Below are 12,379 nucleotides of genomic sequence, written 5' to 3'. Positions count from 1 at the left end.
AGTCGGCATTTTAATTAAAAAAAAAAAACGGTCAGTTATTTTTTTCTCATTATGCACTGCGTGCTGCAGGATTTTTTTTATATGGTGCACACTGACCACACAGACCCATTCTCTCACATGCGGCCTACCAGCTTTCTCCTGTTTGATTTGAAGCTGCTAGAATTTATGAGTATGTATGTATATACGTACGTCAAAAACGGTGGCTCGTAAGATGTATATATACGACCAAAAGAGTCAAAAGGTTAAAGAAATTCCCAAGCATTCGTACACCAAGCCAAGAATGCAACAAAAACAATGAAGAAAAAACACTACAGTTTATACTCAAAAGTGACAATATGATCAACAGGATCGTATGCTCTGAAAAAGAAAGATGTGCTTTTAACTGAGATTTCAAAGCATTGACAGATTCCTGAATCTTGACAAACAATGGTAACCTGTGAAACAATCTAGGAGTTAAACAAAAAATACTTCTTTCTGCAAATGATTTCCACTCAACAACATGAGGTTCTGTCAGTCTAAAAGAGTTGGCAGCAATTACAGAAGCATTCCTAAGTCCACCGTAAAAAGTATGTACAGTGGAACCCCGCCTTACGAACGCATCGTATTACGTTAAATCCGCCATACGAAGCATTTGAATGCAAAAATTTTTCCTCGCCTTACGTGATTCGTCCGGGACGCGTCCCACGTGTGGCCTCAGCTGCCCCATGGGTACCAGTGTTTACAAGCCAGCCAGTGCGGTTGCATCTAAGCATACATTTGGTACATTTCATATTATCACAGTGTTTTTAGTGCTTGTAACTGCAAAATAAGTCACCATGGGCCCCAAGAAAGCTTCTAGTGCCAACCCTGTGGTAAAAAAGGTGAAAATTACTATGGAAATGAAGAAAGAGATAATTGCTAAGTATGAAAGTGGAGTGCGTGTCTCGGAGCTGGCCAGATTGTACACCAAACCCCAATCAACCATCACTACTATCTTGGCCAACAAAACGGTAATCAAGGAAGCTGTTCTTGCAAAAGGTGCAAGTTTGTTTTCGAAACAGAGATCGCAAGTGATAGAAGATGTTGAGAGACTGTTATTGGTGTGGATAAACGAAAAACAGATAGCAGGAGATAGCATCTCTCAAGCGATCATATGTGAAAAGGCTAGGAAGTTGCATGACAATTTAATTAGAAAAATGCCTGCAACTAGTGGTGATATGAGTGAATTTAAGGCCAGCAAAGGTTGGTTTGAGAGATTTAAGAATCGTATTGGCATACATAGTGTGATAAGGCATGGTGAGGATGCCAGTTCGGACCAAAAAGTGGCTGAAAAATATGTGAAGGAATTCAAGGAGTATATAGTCAGTGAAGAATTGAAACCTGAACAAGTGTTTAATTGCGACAAAACAGGCCTGTTTTGGAAGAAAATGCCAAGCAGGACCTACATTACTCAGGAGGAAAAGACACTCCCAGGACATAAGCCTATGAAAGACAGGCTTACTCTTTTGATGTGTGCTAATGCTAGTGGCGATTGCAAAGTGAAGCCTCTATTGGTATATCACTCTGAAACTCCCAGAGCATTCAGGCAAAACAATGTCCTCAAGGCTAATTTGTGTGTGCCGTGGAGGGCAAACAGTAAGGCATGGGGCACTAGGGACTTTTTCTATAACTAGTTACACCATGCATTTGCCCCCACTGTGAAAAATTACCTAATGGAAAAGAAATTGGACCTTAAGTGCCTCCTGGTATTAGACAATGCTCCTGGTCATCCTTCAGACTTGGCAGAGCGACTTTCTGGGGACATGAGCTTCATTAAGGTCAAGTTTTTGCCTCCTAATACCACTCCTCTCCTGCAGCCCATGGACCAGCAGGTCATTTCAAACTTCAAAAAACTCTACACAAAAGCTATGTTTCAAAAGTGCTTTGAAGTGACCTCAGATACTCGACTGACTCTAAGAGAGTTTTGGAAAGATCACTTTAGTATCCTCAGTTGTGTAAACCTTATAGGTAAGGCTTGGGAGGGAGTGACTAAGAGGACCTTGAACTCTGCTTGGAAGAAACTGTGGCCACAATGTGTAGAAGAAAGGGATTTTGAAGAGTTTGGGGCTAACCCTGAGAAGCGTATGCCAGTTGTGGAATCCATTGTAGCATTGGGGAAGTCCTTGGGGTTGGAGGTTATAAGTAAGTAAGTAAGTTTATTCAGGTATGCACAAATACAGTTACATAGAATTATCATACATAGCAGCATATGTGTAGAGAACCTAGGATAACCCAAAAAAGTCAGACAGAGTGACTTATTTCCATTGGGGTCCTTTTACCTTATTATTATAGTATAAAGGTTATAATATTTTCTTATTATTCTACAATGAAGATAACATCTTATTATCATACTAAAAAGACTATCTGCTACACCAAGGTCATTAAGACTATCTACAATACGAGGGTCATTACAAGGAATAAGGTAAAATTTACACGTATGTTAGCTAAAAAATAGAAAATCATTCCCCTCCCTTTCTGTAGCTACATTCATCAGACACCTTTTGGCACTCTTCTTGAACTGGTTCACGCTATGACTGGCTTTGACATGTGCGGGTAGTCTGTTAGTGGGGAGGATGTGGAAGTGTTGGTGGAGGAGGACAATGAAGAACTAACCACTGATGAGCTGCAAGATCATCTTCAACAGCAAGAGGCCAGACCTGAGGAAACTGCTTCAGAGGAGGGGAGAGAGAAATTGAGGAAGTTGCCTGCTTCAAAGATTAAGGAAATGTGTGCAAAGTGGGTTGAACTGCAAACCTTTACGAATGAAAATCACCCTGACACAGCTACTACAAGCCGTGTTGGCAACCTGTACAATGACAATGTTATGGCCCATTTTAGGAAAGTCTTAAAGGAATTGGAGGTACAGGGCTCTATGGACAGATTTGTTGTGCAACAGAGGTCCAGCGACTCTCAAGCTAGTCCTAGTAGCATTAAAAGAAGGGAAGTAACCCCAGAAAAGGACTTGCTACCTCAAGTCCTAATGGAAGGGGATTCCCCTTCTAAACAATAACTTCCACACTCTCCCCTCCTCCCATCCCATCAATCATCACCAGATCTTCAATAAAGGAAAGTGTCATGTATTCTATTCTTAGTAGAGTAGTAATTGTGCATGTCTTCTTCAGTTTGTGTGTATTAAAATTAATATTTCATGTGGTAAAATTTTTTTTTTTTTTATACTTTGGGATGTCAGGAACGGATTAATTTGATTTCCATTATTTCTTATGGGGAAAATTAATTCGGCTAATGATAATTTCGGCATATGATGAGCTCTCAGGAACGGATTAATATCGTAAGGCGGGGTCCACTGTATAAGATTATCAGTATACTGTCCAACTAAATAACCAGATATTACTCAAGGACTTGGTGACCAGGTATAAGTATAAATGACTTGAGAACTAGACGACCTGGTATGAATTCAAATGATGAGACTTAGATGAAGAAACAGTGAATGATGGACTATATATCAAGCATCAATGTTAATACAGTATTATAATATTTAAGTGATTACAGTAAAGTAAAACATGTTTAGCAGTAAGTGGATGGGAGATTGCGCCTCCACCACACTGTGCTGAATGACCCATACAGATTTAGTACTTTCCAATTATTATAACTGATAAAAATAATTTAATCTTATTACCTTCCTTCGACTCTGTGCTGAAGATTGCATTAGCAGCAAATGTTAGGAGGTCCATTCTACCACCTGATCATTACTCCTGAAAGTAGCATTGAAGATCATATTTTCTGGTATTGTAAAATAGTCATTTGTTTGATACTGTATTAAGCTACAAGTCCTCATGTAGACATTATCAATATCAAACACTGTGAAGTACGTATATTCATAGGCATGTGCTCATCAAGGGTAACTTAAGTAATGTATACTTAATATTGTTAAAATAACAATATAGCCCAACTGTAATATAAGCAGCCTAACATTTAACCCCTTAATATAAACAGCCGTGTACACAAATTTATTACCGTGATTGTTCCTCCTCTTACCAGTGCCTGAATTACTTCATGAATACTGTCTGCTGATACTGAACAAGCATCATCTTTAGGCAGAAATGAGTATGATAAGCTAGTATCAGTAGACAATATTCTTTGGAGTAATGAATAAGCCATCTCTAAGATGGATATGTATACACTATGAGTGATAGTCAAAGTGTTGAATGATGATGAAAGTTTTCTTTCTTTTTGGGTCACCCTGCCTCAGTGGGAGACGGCTGATGTGTTGGAAAAAAAAAATATACATTTTTCCTGCCGTAGAGATGGGACACTTCTCTGAAGACCACAGACTAAATTAAGTACAGTGGAACCCTGGATTTCACACGCACCGGATATCGGACATTTCAGATTTAGAACACTTTTTTGGGTGAAATTTTGCTCCGGATTTTGTACCTTGTCCCGGGAATCGTACGTATCAGATGCATCTGCCCGCCAGGACGCCACCTCAATCTGGCTCTGTCACTGGTTGAGTGAGCATTCATTCAAAACATTTCGCAATTTTTGTGCTCGTTTATTGATTGCAACTGCGAAATAAGTCATCATGGGCCCAAAGAAAGTTCCTAGTGCCAGCCCTTTGGTAAAGAAAGTGAGAAACACGATAGAATTCAAGAAAGAGATTGTAGAAAAATACGAAAGTGGTGTACGTTTAGCCGAACTTTCCAGGATGTATGGGAAGTCGAAATCAACAATCTGTTCTATCCTGGCAAAGACAGTAGAAATCAAGGAAGCTAAAGTTGCAAAAGGGGTAAATATGCTAACGAAACAGAGATCACAAATGATCGAAGATGTGGAGAAGTTGTTGCTGGTGTGGATCAATGAGAAACAATTAGCGGAAGATAGGGTTATGGAGTCGATCATTTGCAAAAAGGCAAGGCAGCTGCATGCGGATCTTGTAAAGAAAATGCCTAGAACAAGTGCTGCTGTTAGTGAATTTAAGGCCAGCAGAAGCTGGTTCAACAGATTCAAGAAGCGTAGTGGCATACACAGTGTTGTAAGCCATGGTGAGGCTGCAAGTTCAGACAACCCTGTGACCGAAGAATTCGTTGATGAATTCAAGGAGTACATAGAGGCTGAAGGATTCCTCCCCCAACAAGTGTTCAATTGTGACGAAACAGGCCTCTTTTGGAAGAAAATGCCAGAGGATCTACATCACGCAGGAGGAAAAGGTACTGCCAGGACACAAGCCTATGAAGGATAGGCTAACTCTATTGTTCTGTGGTAATGCTAGTGCGGATTTCAAAGTGCAGCCTTAACTGGTGTATCACTCTGAAAATCCCAGAGTGTTCAAGAAAAACAATGTCATCAAGAGTAAATTGTGTGTATTGTGGAAAGGTAATAATAAGGCATGGGTCACGAGGCAAATTTTCATTGACTGGGTCCATGAAGTGTTTGACCGAGTGTGAAAAAATACCTCCTGGAAAATAAATTGCCACTCAAGTGCCTCCTGCTACTGGATAATGCTCCTGCTCATCTTCCAGACTTGGAAGACCAATTGTTTAGGGGCTTAAGGTTCATAACAGTGAAGTTCTTGCCTCCTAACACCACTCCTCTCACCCATCCCATGGACCAGCAGGTCATTTCTAACTTCAAAAAATTCTACACCAAAACAATGTTTCAAAGGTGCTTTGAAGTGACCTCAGACACTGAATTGACCCTAAGAGAGTTCTGGAGGGATCACTTCAATATCCTCCACTGCATAAGCCTTATAGGTAAGGCTTGGCAGGAAGTGACTTCCCGGACTTTGAACTCTGCTTGGAGATAATTGTGGCCAGAATGTGTCCTGGACAAAAATTTTGAAGGGTTTGAGGCTGACCCTGTTGACCCTATGACTGCTGTGGAATGTACTGTGTCTTTGGGGAAGTCCATGGGGTTGGAGGTGAGTGGCCAGGATGTGGAAGAGTTGGTGGAGGACCACAGGGAAGAGCTAATCACTGAAGAGCTGCAAGATCTTCAAATGGAACAGCAACAGACTGCAGCTGAGGAAATTGCTTCTGAGGAGAAGGAAGAAAAGAGAGAAGAAGGAGCCTTCTTCAGTGATTAAGGACATCTGTGCAAAGTAGAATGAGGTGCAAACTTTTGTTGAAAAATATCACCCTCACCAAGCTGTTACAAGCTGTATCTGCAACATGTTCAGTGACAATACCTTGTCCCATTTTAGGCAAATCTTAACTAGATGCCAGAAACAGAGCTCTCTGGACAGATTTTTAGTGTGACAGGGGTCCAGTGCCAGTAAAAGACAAAGAAGGGAAGTAACCCCAGAGAGGGCTTTGATACCTGAAGTCCTTATGGAGGGGGATTCCCCTTCCAAACAACCTCAACTCTCTCTCCCCTCCTCACCTTCTTCAATACACCAACAAGTCTTCAATAAAGGTATGTAATGTTCATTTATCATTAAAATTAGTGCTTTATATTTATTTCTCATTGTTTTCTGTATGTAAAACTACAGTTATTCTTTAAAAATGATTTTTTGTGAATATTTTCGGGTGTCTGGAATGGATTAACTGGATTTGCAGTATTTCTCATGGGAAATATTACTTCAGTTTTCGTATGTTTCGGATTTAGAATGACCATCTGGAACGGATCAAGTACGAAATCCGGGGTTCCACTGTACTGTACAACTAAATACAGCCTCTCCTCACTTAGCGAGGGCAAGGGGCTCTCTGACCAGTATTTATGCCTAAATAATGTATATTAAGAGCTGATTTCATCTATTCTGTTTATTTCAATATGTACAGTACACTACTGTATAAACATTTAAAAATATACCAGAAATGTTATAAATAGTGCAAAGGTGACATTAAAACAATATCAAAGATGGTCAAAACAAACTCATTACCATTATAGTATGCTCCTCACTTAGCAACGAATTTGTTTAACGACGTGGTCTTAGGAATGGAACTCCGTCATTAAGTGAGGAGAGGCTGTAGCTACATGTAGTTAATTTTTTTAACATTTTTTCCTATGTATCTACAATACTCTGTTTTTGTTAACAATGGGCAAAGTACTGACTTCCAGCAAAGCTCCAAAGAGAGCACTGAAGGATTAAAGGGTTCCATCCTTACCTATTACCATGCCATCACATGGGCCTGGAATACCAGTTCCAGTAGCAATAACTGTTCTGTCACCAACCTCTTGGGTGAAACCTCTTCTTGACCTTCAGTGAGCCACACCATGCCATGCATTTGATCTAACACCTCGTATTCGTTGCCACTGTTGTAGTTAGAGGATAATTAGAAGCCAGGGTAACACATGGTTGGTTTATTAGATAAAAAACAATAGGTGTCACCCACTATTTCCCCCCCCCCTCCCAAAGTATATATAAATTACACCAATACCTTAAATGCAGGATCTAAGTTATTCTTCAATCCTATGTTACAGAAATACATTCACTTCTCCATACCCAACAGGCAGGTTAGGTCTGGTAACATTAGGTTAGGGTATACATATAAACAAAAGGGTTATGTCACACAGGAACTAAATTTAAATATCTCCATCACAAAATACACTTAATACTGGAGAATTTACATAATAAAAACACACCCTGAATAAAGTAAAAACATTGATCACAAGGAGTACTGCAGAAGTCCCAGTGAGTACTGACCCAATATAATAATCCATATACTTGTCTGACAGATCAACATCATGGAATCTTGAAAGAGAATTCTACAACTCCCATGCCTGTCTGATCTATTGGCATAACCTACTTCTACTACTGATCTCCACCCACCTATGAGGTCACCTCAACCTGCTTCACCTCACCTGTCTCCTCATGCTTCTACTTAAGTTATCAAGACTGAGGGACACACACCCACATTGTCATTCTCAGTTTTTCCTCACATATTTTGTCGAGTGATCTGTCCAGGAATTAGTGAATTAGTACAACCAATATCACACAGATTGCTGTGTATTCATTTCTGCATACTTGAACTTTCAGTCAAATTTTAACATTTGTTATGCTTGGTTATGTTAGGTTTGGTAAACCTATAACTTATATTTCTATATTAACAGCCCAACAATAACAAAATTAATCTGCTTATTGCTTGGATTTCTTCACAATTAATCTGTAAATTGTGGATAAAATGTTTAAAAAGTGTACGGTCTGTCATGGATAGAGAAAAAGGAAGTAATCTAGAAGAGGTAGGGAGAAAACACAGGTAAGAAAGTTGATTTAGGTAGGGGTACACACAAGTACAATTATTATACGTAGTTTAACACATCTGTAAATTTCCCAGGATAACCTACCAGTCAAAGTGACTCATTTCCATTGGGGTCCTTGTAATATCTGAATATTTAAAGCCTGGCTCTAAGTTATTGTAAAAATCAGTCTTGATTATAACCCTAAAAATTAAAACAGCTAAGTAACAACTGTGAAAATCAGTTACAGTAAAAGGAGATAAAACAGAAATAAAATGAACCAAGTTATTTACATGAACTTTAGAGAGAGGATCACTTTACAATAATAGGTACACAAATGTAACTACAAAAAATCATTTTCCTCCCTTTCTGTAGCTTCATACATGCGAGAAGAAAAAAAATAAAAGGTTAGGTTAAGTCACCAGTGTTCTGAAGATCAACTCATTTGACAATACACTTGCTCCTTATTATTATTAAGTACAATCAAAACTAAGCACTAAACCCACAAGGGTCATACAATGCTGCTTGCCATGCCCAATACAAGGCCCTCCTTTCTCAGTAATGCCTAACACTTATCTTTTGAACACTCATAACCTGTAGATAAATAGTTCAGAGAACCGACAAGTTGATAAATTAGACACATGTGCAACACTTGGGTATCTTTACTAAGAAAACGTTTCGCCACACAGTGGCTTCATCAGTCCATACAAAGAAGAATAGTGAAGAACGGGGAGTTTGAGGTAATCAGTCCCTCAAGTTTGAGTCAATGTAATTAGTCCATCAATCTTGAAAAGAATACAGCATATGTGCAAAGAAGTGGCTTGTATACTGTTGACAGGTGAAGTGAAGCAGTTGTAGGTGGTATCACACTTGACAAATCCAAATGTGGAAGTAGGTTATGCCTAAAGGTTAGGCAGGGAATTCTTCACTTGCCTAACCTTAAAGATAAGATAAGATAAGATTTCGTTCGGATTTTTAACCCCGGAGGATTAGCCACCCAGGATAACCCAAGAAAGTCAGTGCGTCATCGAGGACTGTCTAACTTATTTCCATTGGGGTCCTTAATCTTGTCCCCCAGGATGCGACCCACACCAGTCGACTAACACCCAGGTACCTATTTGCTGCTAGGTGAACAGGACAACAGGTGTAAGGAAACGTGTCGAAATGTTTCCACCCTGCCGGGAATCGAACTCTGGCCCTCCGTGTGTGAAGCAGAAGCTTTAGCCACCAGGCCACCGGGCCACCAGCCACCAGGCCACCGGGCCACCAGGCCACCGGGCCACCAGCCACCAGGCCACCGGGCCACCAGCCCACCGGGCCACCAGCCACCAGGCCACCGGGCCACCAGCCACCAGGCCACCAGCCACCAGCCACCAGGCCACCGGGCCACCAGCCACCAGGCCACCAGCCACCAGGCCACCGGGCCACCAGCCACCAGGCCACCGGGCCACCAGGCCACCGGGCCACCAGCCACCGGGCCACCGGGCCACCAGCCACCAGGCCACCGGGCCACCAGCCACCAGGCCACCAGGCCACCAGCCACCAGGCCACCGGGCCACCAGCCACCAGGCCACCGGGACTGGTAGGCATAACCTACTTCCAGATTTGGATTTGTCAAGTGTGATACCACCTACAACTGCTTCACTTCACCTGTCAACAGTATATAAGCCACTTCTTTGCACATATGCTGTATTCTTTTCAAGATTGATGGACTAATTACATCGACTCAAACTTGAGGGACTGATTACCTCAAACTCCCCGTTCTTCACTATTCTTCTTTGTATGGACTGATGAAGCCACTGTGTGGCGAAACGTTTTCTCAATAAAGATACCCAAGTGTTGCAGTCAGTAACTTAATTCTATCTGGGTCCTTGTAATATCTTATTATTTAAACTTATTCTTCTACTGGACGTGTCTGTCAGTTTTCACTCACTACTACTTGGTCTACTTATCAATTTATTACATTAACTGCATAAAAATCTTCACTGGTCACCAGTACACATGTAATTTTAATTTTAATTTTAATTTTATACGTATTTCAACTAAAAAATATCCATCACTATCACCTGCATTCTGATAATTTATATACTAATTCATTGTACAAATTATAAGCAGATTTGTTTAATGTACATTTAAATTATTTCGATGTTTTCAATAAAATATAATAATAAATTGTTTAATCTTCCTTAAGGACCAAAATTGATGATTTAGTAATAAATTCGAGTCAATCAAAATTGTAATTGAAATGTCAGTTATCTTTCCCTGTATTATAACCTGGTCAAACATCTGTGAGAAAAACACTTGATATATTACAAGACTTCACATGAGAATGTACCTACATAATAATGAAGGTACAAATACAAAAATAATAAATTGATTTGATGAAGGAACGTCCGTTAGTCACCTCTCTCAGCTGCTATTTTCTCCACTTGTCTTCACTTTTCACTCATTACTAACCCTCAGTGACCTCCTCGCAGCCTCCGGATGACCTCTGACATGTATGGACACTTCCTAGCTCTCAAAAAAGCCCCCAAAATTCCACAAATATGGAAGAAAAATCTTTGTACCCAAGTTAAGTCTAAATTTACGCGGGAAGAATGAGCAGCGGCGGCCGTTCACCTTATTAATTAATATATCAATAATAATTATCTTTTATATATCAATTATATGTTACTTTATATTTAATAAAACTATAATTTAACCAACAAATTAACATAAGGTAAGCAACAGATGACTGAAATAAGTAAGATTTATTTATTTTGTTTACTAAATCTAACTCATTTTAATTTGTCCACTATATCATTAAAGTTTAAAACAGTAGTTATATTACACTAACTTTTGTAATAACTTACACCAAAGTTTTAACAAATTGTTTTACTAAAACTTCCAACAAATTACTTGCCAAAAATTTCAGGGTTGGTGGCCTGGCAGGGTGGTGTTGCTGGGTAGGTGGCAGGGTGGTGTTGCAGGGTAGGGGGTGGCAGGGTGGTGTTGCTGGGTAGGAGGTGGCAGGGTGGTGTTGCAGGGTAGGGGGTGGCAGGGTGGTGTTGCTGGGTAGGAGGTGGCAGGGTGGTGTTGCAGGGTAGGGGGTGGCAAGGTGGTGTTGCTGGGTAGGGGGTGGCAGGGTGGTGTTGCTGGGTAGGGGGTGGCAGGGTGGTGTTGCTGGGTAGGGGGTGGCAGGGTGGTGTTGCTGGGTAGGGGGTGGTGTTGCTGGGTAGGAGGTGGCAGGGTGGTGTTGCTGGGTAGGAGGTGGCAGGGTGGTGTTGCTGGGTAGGGGGTGGCAGGGTGGTGTTGCTGGGTAGGGGTGGCAGGGTGGTGTTGCAGGGTAGGAGGTGGCTGGGTGGTGTTGCTGGGTAGGGGGTAGAGTTGTAGGGTAGGGGGTGGCAAGGTGGTGTTTCAGGGTAGGGGGTGGCAGGGTGGAGCTGCAGGGTAGGGAGTGGCAGGGTGGTGTTGCTGGGTAGGGGTGGCAGGGTGGTGTTGCTGGCTAGGGGGTGGCAGGGTGGTGTTGCTGGCTAGGGGGTGGCAGAGTGGTGTTGCTGGGTAGGGGTGGCAGGGTGGTGTTGCTGGGTAGGGGGTAGAGTTGCAGAGTAGGCGGTGGCAAGGTGGTGTTGCAGGGTGGAGTTGCAGGGTAGGGGTGGCAGGGTGGAGTTGCGGGGTAGGGAGTGGCAGGGTGGTGTTGCTGGGTAGGGGTGGCAGGGTGGTGTTGCTAGCTAGGGGGTGGCAGGGTGGTGTTGCTGGGTAGGGGTGGCAGGGTGGTGTTGCTGGGTAGGGGTGGCAGGGTGGTGTTGCTGGCTAGGGGGTGGCAGGGTGGTGTTGCTGGGTAGGGGTGGCAGGGTGGAGTTGCGGGGTAGGGAGTGGCAGGGTGGTGTTGCTGGGTAGGGGTGGCAGGGTGGTGTTGCTAGCTAGGGGGTGGCAGGGAGGTGTTGCTGGGTAGGGGTGGCAGGGTGGTGTTGCTGGGTAGGGGTGGCAGGGTGGTGTTGCTGGCTAGGGGGTGGCAGGGTGGTGTTGCTGGCTAGGGGGTGGTAGGGTGGTGTTGCTGGGTAGTGGGTGGCAGGGTGGTGTTGCTGGGTAGGGGATGACAGAGTGGTGTTGCTGGGTAGTGGGTGGCAGGGTGGTGTTGCTGGGTAGGGGTGGCAGAGTGGTGTTGCAGGGTAGGGGGTAGCAGGGTGGAGTTGCTGGGTAGGGCCTGGCAGGGTGGTGTTGCTGGGTTGGAGGTGGCAGGGTG

General features: G+C 42.5%; 1 protein-coding gene across 9 annotated transcripts in view; it reads right to left on the bottom strand.

The window, feature by feature from the left end:
* The window catches only part of LOC128697873 (transcription factor E2F8), a 58,649-nt gene extending 47,901 nt beyond the window's left edge, over positions 1-10,748 (bottom strand). For 2 of the 9 annotated variants that reach the window (XM_070099545.1, XM_070099553.1), the window contains exons 1-3: positions 10,559-10,736; positions 7,083-7,230; positions 3,656-3,731 (exon numbers count right to left, since the gene is read on the bottom strand). In XM_070099545.1, the coding sequence (XP_069955646.1) occupies positions 3,656-3,710 (55 nt within the window). In that variant the 5' untranslated portion in view covers positions 3,711-3,731; positions 7,083-7,230; positions 10,559-10,736. Of the gene's footprint in view, positions 1-3,655; positions 3,738-7,082; positions 7,231-7,621; positions 9,494-10,558 lie in introns of those variants that run through there. The other 7 variants (XM_070099548.1, XM_070099550.1, XM_070099549.1 and 4 more) reach the window with 7 other exon arrangements.
* Between the last annotated feature and the right edge of the window lie 1,631 nt (positions 10,749-12,379).

The sequence above is a fragment of the Cherax quadricarinatus genome, chromosome 68, assembly GCF_038502225.1.
Source record: "Cherax quadricarinatus isolate ZL_2023a chromosome 68, ASM3850222v1, whole genome shotgun sequence".
NCBI lineage: Eukaryota > Metazoa > Arthropoda > Malacostraca > Decapoda > Parastacidae > Cherax > Cherax quadricarinatus.
The sequence above is the reverse complement of the archived record's forward strand: the minus strand, read 5'-3'. Positions and strand labels throughout refer to the sequence as shown.